The sequence below is a fragment of the Carassius gibelio genome, chromosome B20 (assembly GCF_023724105.1).
Source record: "Carassius gibelio isolate Cgi1373 ecotype wild population from Czech Republic chromosome B20, carGib1.2-hapl.c, whole genome shotgun sequence".
NCBI lineage: Eukaryota > Metazoa > Chordata > Actinopteri > Cypriniformes > Cyprinidae > Carassius > Carassius gibelio.
The window spans coordinates 721,940-730,295 of NC_068415.1; the positions used below are offsets into that span (position 1 = coordinate 721,940).

The 8,356-nt window shown below is 42.0% G+C and overlaps 1 protein-coding gene across 4 annotated transcripts; it reads left to right on the forward strand.

Annotated features, from left to right (window-relative positions):
* The first annotated feature begins 945 nt into the window (after positions 1 to 945).
* LOC127984081 (transcriptional repressor protein YY1) lies at positions 946 to 7,573 on the forward strand. 4 transcript variants are annotated; one of them, XM_052586553.1, is made up of 6 exons: positions 946 to 1,890; positions 3,541 to 3,748; positions 5,576 to 5,620; positions 5,756 to 5,816; positions 6,591 to 6,749; positions 7,059 to 7,573. In XM_052586553.1, the coding sequence occupies exons 1-6, from the start codon at positions 1,416 to 1,418 to the stop codon at positions 7,239 to 7,241; spliced, it is 1,131 nt and encodes a 376-aa protein (XP_052442513.1). In that variant the 5' UTR covers positions 946 to 1,415; the 3' UTR covers positions 7,242 to 7,573. The 4 variants fall into 4 exon arrangements, with proteins under 4 accessions (XP_052442513.1, XP_052442514.1, XP_052442515.1 ...); XM_052586554.1 differs by having other exon boundaries at positions 949 to 1,890; positions 3,541 to 3,703; XM_052586555.1 differs by lacking the exon at positions 5,576 to 5,620 and having other exon boundaries at positions 949 to 1,890.
* Positions 7,574 to 8,356: the final 783 nt, after the last annotated feature.

The window sequence follows — 8,356 nt, forward strand, 5'->3', positions numbered from 1 at the left end:
TAATTTAAACTTGCCAAAACAATAACACCATATTTTTCAGAAACAATTTCTAAAAGTACATTTGTATTTGTGCCTATAATGTTTATTTATTTATTATTATTGTCAGCTAATAAAAGCTATGCTTCAGGACCATATTCATATAACATCTAAGGCTAAATGTAGCTCTTGACTGGTTGAGTTAGATGATGATTAACACTAAACTGTAGAACATCAGTTGAGTCTCCCCAGCTGGAAATGGCTGTTAAAATCTTGTGTTTCTTATAATAAATTGACATATTGATAACACTGAATCTTTTATAACCCTCTTAATGACATGTTGATGCATACTGTATGCATTAGTGAGTGTGTGGTGCTTATGGGGTATGGTCACTTATTCCTTATATGAACAGTTTCAAATGCAAGACATTGATTGCATGAGATTAAGTTTGTAAATGATAGCTGTGTCCTTTTGTAGTGTGCACATATATTTATCATCAATCTATGATAACTGTGACTAAATTCAGTACATATGCGTCTGCCACCCCTCAAAAATTCCTGCCCCCTTCTCGCCACCCCATCAATATTTTTCTAGATCCGCTCCTGATAATTATTATATTGTCAAACAACATATATCAATATACGCGAATGTATATATATGTTTTTTATTTTTTTGGCCCCCTCAGATTCCTGATATTCTAATAGTTCGCTCCTAAATTCCTACATAAATTAAATAAAACCTCATGGGTGGTTTTGTGCTCCAGGGTCAGGAACAGTCATCCAAGTGCTGCTCTCGCGAGATCTGGCAGCGGAGCATAGTGGCGACGTGATTTCAATTCATGTGAGAAGTGGGTCAGTGTTGCCAGGTCCGCGGTCTTCCGGCGGAATTGGACTGTTACCCTAACACTGTTGACCCGGTTGACCCGAGTTGTGTTTCATTTCCGTGGGTTGAAGCGATATTTACTAGCGACGCAAAGTGAAGCGTTCAACACAATTGTATCAGAACACGGTTTGTTCTGTGGCCATCTAGTGGTCATAAAATGAATAACGCCTTCGCTTCGTTTGAACCGAGAAGGGTCTCTTGTTTGAACCAGATTCTGAAGCAGTCACGTGGCTTTCAAGCGAACGAAGCGTAGGACGTCATAGATCACGTGTGTTTGTCAAAACAAATCGAGCTCCTCTACAGTGTTGTTTCTCGATGCAAGCTTCGAAGCGTTGGTGTTGAACATAACTGTTAAAACCCTGCGATAGGAACTGTACGAGGGGAACCTCGCCAGAAAACCTGCATTTTATCCCCATATTTTGAGCAGCAATTGGTCGAGTTTTGTCGGGGAAACTTGGCAACCCTGGAGTGGAGCGTTATTTGTGTTATCGGAGCGTGTGTGAGACAGCGCGTCGCGAGCGAGGGTTGAACGCCACAGACAGCGGACTCGAGGAACATGGCATCCGGCGAGACGCTGTACATCGAGGCGGACGGCTCGGAGATGCCCGCGGAGATCGTGGAGCTGCACGAGATCGAGGTAGAGACCATCGAGACTACGGTGATCGGAGACGAGCAGCCCATGATCGCGCTGCAGCCGCTGCTCACAGACGACCCCCGGGAGGTGATCCTGGTCCAGACCCGCGAGGAGGTGGTCGGCGGAGACGAGTCGGAGCTCCGCGGTGAAGACGACTTCGAGGAGCGGATCCTCATCCCGGTGCCCACCGAGGAGCACTACATCGGGCAGACGCTGCTGACAGTCGCGGGCAAGAGCTCCGCGGGGCGGCTGGGGAAGAGAGCGGCGTCCGGGGGCAAGAGAGCGGGCAAGAAGAGCTACCTGAGCGCGGCGGAGGCCTGCGGGAGGAAATGGGAGCAGAAGCAGGTCCAGATCAAGACTCTGGAGGGCGAGTTCTCCGTCACGATGTGGTCTTCGGGTGAGTCTCGTTTCCCGTGGAGTGCCTCGGCAGGCAGGGCGTTGTCCCCTCCGCGCTCGGTCCTCTCTGCGGCTCTTCGCACTGTTTATGTTTTGAACGGAGGCCATGTTTTGGACTGTCTATGGGCGCCGCCATGTTCCCGAGTCCAGTATGGCGGCCCTGGAAAGATGGCGACGGCGCGGCGGATTGGATTAGGCGCGAGAGCGCTGCGGCTGCCCGCGTGTAGGCCGCGAGACTAGAGTGACCGTTAAAAACCGTTATAAACACGGATTTTGAATTTTGGCTTCAGAGGGAAGCGATCGCACACCAGTTTGGATTTAAATACTCGTCAAGGTGTGACGCTTGTTTATTTTTAGTTAAGCCTCTGTCACTGTTGTTGTCCTAACTAACGTTAACCGCGACGCGACTTAAATGGCAATCGGAGTTTTTGTCCCAACTAACCGCGACGGCGACATGCTAAATTTCTATTTTAGAAACGGTTTCTATTTCCGCTACAGCACAATAACATACAAACTCTGACAGTGATAATCTCAGGAACTGATTGTGTGCTTTATTCAGGGCTAAAAGTGTTTAATGTGAGTTTGAAAGCAACAACAGATAGTGTAAGTTACCGCAGATGTTAAAAATAAATTAAAACATGTTAAAACTGCGAACCAACAAGCATATCCCACAACAAATATGGTATCAGTCACTCATTTAGTAAGGTGATGTACAGTTATGTTAAAATGTTTAATATGATCATATCCAGAGACCCGCCCACACGCTTCTGATTGGCTGTGATATTTGATTGACTGTTGTTTGAACTCGTCGCTGGAATCTTGTTTTGTTACGTGCATTTGGAACATTAATTACTCATTCTCATGTTGTTCCAAACCCGTAAGACCTTCGTTCGTCTCCGGAACACAGAGGATATAGTTGATGCATTCCGAGAGCTCTCGGTCTCTGAGCCTCAACAGTCAGCAATAATATTACCAAGCGTTAAAACAGCGAGGACATCGCGGGGCTGTTTTGTAAACAACTCAGAGTAATGACGTCATCTGCATAAAACGATATGATTGGCTGAACAAATTTGCCGGGATTTTTGAAAAGGTCCTGAAAGGAAGAAGCCATTTCTCAAAATGATACTTAATTGATGTGGATTCTCTAATTAACGGGTTGTATTGAATTCCACTGATGTGATCTGAATGGAAAAACAGCTTGACCGAACAAGGTGCTCTGTTTTAATAGATTTAAATAAAACCAACTCGAGGAGGAGGAGCTAAACCATGTGTATTAGACCAACTTGTCAGACAATAATTAATATGAGAACGAATCAAAGAATGAAAATATACCTTTGCAGCTTCATTTGATCAGATTTTAACAGTGTTGTTCAATACAATCATGTAATTTCTTGATTTGGATATTTTATTTAAGAAATTATTATTGCCTCATAGTTAGTTTACATATATACTAATCAGTATCACATGGATTATTTTAACGATGTCCTCATTGTTTTAACACTTGATCGTGGTATTATTCTTGCGGTCTGTGGGGGTCAGAGAGCTCTCGGATTGCATCAAAAACATCTTCATTTGTTCTGAAGATAAATAAAGGTTTGGAAAGACATGAGGAGGAGTAATTAATGACAGAAGTCTTTCCTTTCTGTCTCAGATGATAAGAAGGACGTGGATCATGAGACGGTGGTGGAGGAGCAGGTCATCGAGGAGGACTCTCCTCCCGATTTCTCCGAGTATATGACGGGAAAGAAGCTCCCGCCCGGAGGGATCCCCGGAATCGACCTGTCGGACCCCAAGCAGCTGGCGGAGTTCGCCAGGTCAGAGGTCACCTTTACTGCCCCATTACCCCATAGAGCCAGTAGGTGTGTACTTCAGGGTCAGAGGTCAAACACACAGCTCTTCAGGTGTTCCTTTTGACAAACTTTTTTTTCCTCCCTTTTCAAATCTCATCATCTGAAGCTTTCCGTTGATTCATGCAACTATTAGAAAATCTGGAATCTGAGGGAGCAAAAACATCTAAATATTGAGAAAATCATCTTTAAAGTTGTTCAGATGAAGTTCTTTAGCAATGCATATTACTAATCAAACATTACGTTTTGATATATTTACTGTAGGAGATTTACTAAATGTCTTCATGAACATGATCTTTACTTAATATCCTAATGATTTTTGTCATAAAAGAGAGATCAATGTATTGTCTATTACTACAGATATACGTCTGTGCTGCAGGACACTGGTGTAGCTGAGATTTGAAAGGGAGGGGGAGAAACGTTTGGCAAAAGGCGGGTTTGAATTTGGGTTGATCGCGTCACACACATCACTGGAGCTGGTCACTAACACTGGTCTTCTGTAGTGTCACTAGTAAACAGCCTAAATTAATGTCAGTTGATAAATGATATCAAAGTAATGTTAATCCTATCACACAGCAGAAATAAATGTTACAGCAGCCAGTCAGTGCTCAGAAGTGTGTGTGTGTGTGTGTGTGTGTGTGTGTCTGATACACACGTGACCTGCGTCTCTATATGAGGACATGAACACATGCACTTCAGCTTTATGCAGATTCATTTCAGAAAGACTGCTGTCAAATACTGCTGAAACTATAATAATAATCATCACTGGATATATTACTACGGTATACTACAATGCAATTCTTAAAGAAGTAACAATAATATCATTCTTAAGGAATATCATGCAACCAAGCTATTTTTCTTGTGATTATTAATTAATTCAGTTCTGTTGTGCAGCATGGTGTCTGATTGGTTAAACCGTAGCTCCACAGTGAACCGTTATGTTCAGCTTCCTTCTCAAGAGACAGACTTGTGGAAAACATTCCCTTCTCCATTTAAAGACATTTAAAATGCTTGCGAGACATCATTAATGTTTATTAATGGCCAGATAAATCATGAAATCATATCAGAATGGAGATCTGAAGTCTTGTTTTCTGAGAAGCTGAACTAAAGGAAGCTGAACTATCTGCTTTGACTGCAGTGTGAAACATCAGGTGTGATCTGTGCGGTGTGATCCGAAGACGCAGGGAAAGATGTTCATATCTAACCGTTTGTTTGGCTCAGACATATTCAAGCGTTTGTTTGTTATTTGTTTATTAATAGTTTATAGCAAACTGTTGAAAGATCAAAGCATCGCTGATACATGTTTACATTTAGAGATCATACTGACTGTGGAAATGTTTACATTTAATGTTAGTAATCAAAGCAGGCCAAATTAATTTAATTTAAATTATGAAACGTATACAATTTGACAAAACAAAATGTAATGTTTAATTTAATTTTTTTTTTTCTTAAATTCATTTTTGTATTGTTATTTTCTGTCTGGCCTGTATTTTAATGGTTAAATTAAAACAAGTAATCAAAAAGCATGTCTAATCAATTTAATTCATAAAACTTTAACAACTCAGTCATTGATTCAGATAAAAGCAAATGAAGATATTTCTCTAATGGTCCCACAACTATCTGATGGAAATGAATGAGTGTTTTAATGTAAGTATGTTTAGTAACCTGTGTGCGTGTGTGTGTGTGTGCGTGCGTGCACGTGTGTGTGTGTGTGTGAGAGGGATCATGTGGACTCCATGTTAGTGTCACTGTACTTCCTGTAGAGATATCCTTGTGTTGATGATGTTCAGTGCTGTGTGGTTGGAGCAGATGTTCACTGTTAGTTGTTTTATTTCTCAGCCCCTTCAGTCCCAGCGGAGCAGGTTTTGTTCGCAGTCCCGTCCGGTGAGTCTTAGACCGAATCTCACTCCTGAGGGCTTGTTATCGGTCACTGGACAGTGTCTGGGGTGATCTGAATGTCCTCTGGCGTGCGCAGAGCATGCTGGGTAACTGATCTGTGCTGTGCTTGTGTTGATGTAGAATGAAGCCGAGGAAGATCAAGGAGGACGACGCTCCTCGGACGATAGCCTGTCCGCACAAAGTGAGTGTGTTCATCCGGACGTGTTAGGAGTGCGCCATACTCACAAAAAATACTCTCTCTATTTCCTTGGATTTCATCGATAATGATAATTAGATTATATTATGCTGAGAGTGATACTGTGCTGCTACCAAATGAAATCAGTATCAAGGAAGTTCATCTTTCACTGCAGAGGAAACACAGAAGCTGCGTCTGAAGTGGATTTAGATGCGTTTACACACTGTTTAGTGCAGGACATGAATGCATTTAACCTGTAGTTACAAATGCAGAAATACTGTTTTGATATATTAATCATAAAATGTTGAATAGATACTATACATGTGGAATTAAAACCACCAGTAGGTGGCAGCAAGTCACTGTTCACAAGTGATTCATTTTGATTGAACTGAATCATTTAAACGAATCATTCAGGAACGAATCACCGGCATGTTGCTCAGAGACACAGAGCAGCACTGACTGTGTTTGAAATGATTGTTGTTGTTAAAATCGAGCAAAAACTGTCAATATAGTGTCTAAAACGTAAATCGCTTGATTGACAGGTGATCTGACCAATCAGAACACAGATATTACGTGCTTCGCCCTGATCAGGAGCCGCTTCAGTTTCTTTAAAGAGCAGTTCACATTTGAGTCCTGAGATCTTGTTTCATATCAGAAGTAGTAACCTTAAATTAACATCACATCTGTAATCATGGTCAGTTGTTTAGAAAACTTTGATCGAAATCTGTGTGTGATATGTATTATGTTATATATTCTAACTGACTTCTGATTGTTCTGCAGGGCTGCAGTAAGATGTTCAGGGATAATTCAGCGATGAGGAAGCACCTGCACACGCACGGTCCGCGGGTTCACGTGTGCGCCGAGTGCGGGAAAGCCTTCGTGGAGAGCTCCAAACTCAAGCGGCATCAGCTGGTGCACACCGGAGAGAAACCCTTCCAGGTACGGCCAGGTCACACACATACGGTCTCATTTACAGCCAAAAAAATAGAATATACCGTTATTTCAACAAGAAAACATCAAATTTGAAATGTAATGCAGGGAATTCTGGGAAATTCATTTTACGGTTATTCACTGTAAATATACATTCTTTTTTCACTTCCAAAAACGGTACACTACAGTAAAATGACATGTCGTGTCTAAAACAGTCTGTAGTTTCTACTGTAGCATGTTTCCAGTGTTTTACCGTTTCGATCAGAGGATCGTCTGTTGGAGAGCGTCTCTAATCGTGCTGTGCTCCTCTCCGTCTAGTGCACGTTCGAGGGCTGTGGGAAGCGCTTCTCTCTGGACTTTAACCTTCGGACACACGTCCGGATTCACACCGGGGACCGGCCGTACGTTTGCCCGTTCGACGGATGCAATAAAAAGTTTGCTCAGTCCACCAACCTCAAATCACACATCCTGACACACGCCAAAGCCAAAAACACCCAGTGAACCTCACACTGCTCGAGTCATCTTCACCACGCTTTTACCAGAGACCACACCAGAACATCCCTCTTCTCCAGTGTTCCTGCTGCCTCTTCTTATAGCTTTAATGCTCTGTGTGTCCGAGTGTGCACATTGTGCACTTGTTCTGAGGCTCGTGATCATGAGATGTTTTCTTCGGTCGTGACGGAGCATGAACGATCGGCTGGACGCTGCGGAGCGGCAGTAAACCTCACCGTTAACTCTTTCCTCCTTGTTTGATCGTATGTTAAAGGTCTTCTGTTAATATTCACACCTCACCTGTATTTCAGTAAACTGTTATTAAAGAGGCTTTCCTGGAATCATACTGACATGGAATGAAATCTGACAGACTTTAGTGTTATTTAAATACTATTATGGTGTTTATTAGTATTTATAACCTTTATATTTCAAGTTTCAAATATTTTCTATACATTTTGATTTCAGTATTTCAGCTTTAACATGTTTAAATTTTTGACAATTTATTTCAATCCAGCTTTTTTTTTTATCTCTTTTTTCTCTCTTTTTTGTAAAAATTTTCAGTTTGAAATTGCTGTAAATTTCACAAATAATTACATAGAAATGCATTCAATTAAATGTGATTTTTTTTTTTGAAGTAGAAAAATGTAAATATTTTCTTATAAAATATAGTCCAGTGGTTATTTAAGTCTAGTTGTCTGGATGTTAGCCCACAGATGAAGTGTGTGTGTGTGTGTGTGTGATCGTGAGATCTGATGAATGATGGTCAGATGTTACAGATACTGCAGGAGGGCACTAGACCGAGCTGATGAACTAGTGTCTGGTTCAGTGTCCGGTCAGTCCAGTTCATCATCAGATGCATTAATGCTGTTTTAATGTCTGTCTGGTTCTTGAGGAGAGTATGAAGGACTCTGATTCTCCAGATACTCTGCTTTAATGAGCTCCGAGTTCATGAAGACTCCACAGCTGCTTCACGTTCAGTGATGCACACACACACACACTCTCTCTTGCCTCACACACACACACACACTCTCTCTCTCTTGCCTCACACAAACACACACACACACACTCTCTCTCCGTCTCTCACACACACACACACACACTCTGTCTCTCACACACTCCGTCTC

Bases quoted from the DNA above. Each gene is read 5' to 3' on its own strand.
- LOC127984081 (XM_052586553.1), top strand. From the start codon at position 1,416: ATGGCATCCGGCGAGACGCTGTACATCGAGGCGGACGGCTCGGAGATG. The intron at 1,891-3,540 runs GTGAGTCTCGTT...TTTCTGTCTCAG, and splicing joins CGTCACGATGTGGTCTTCGG to ATGATAAGAAGGACGTGGAT. The intron at 3,749-5,575 runs GTGTGTACTTCA...TTTATTTCTCAG, and splicing joins TTACCCCATAGAGCCAGTAG to CCCCTTCAGTCCCAGCGGAG.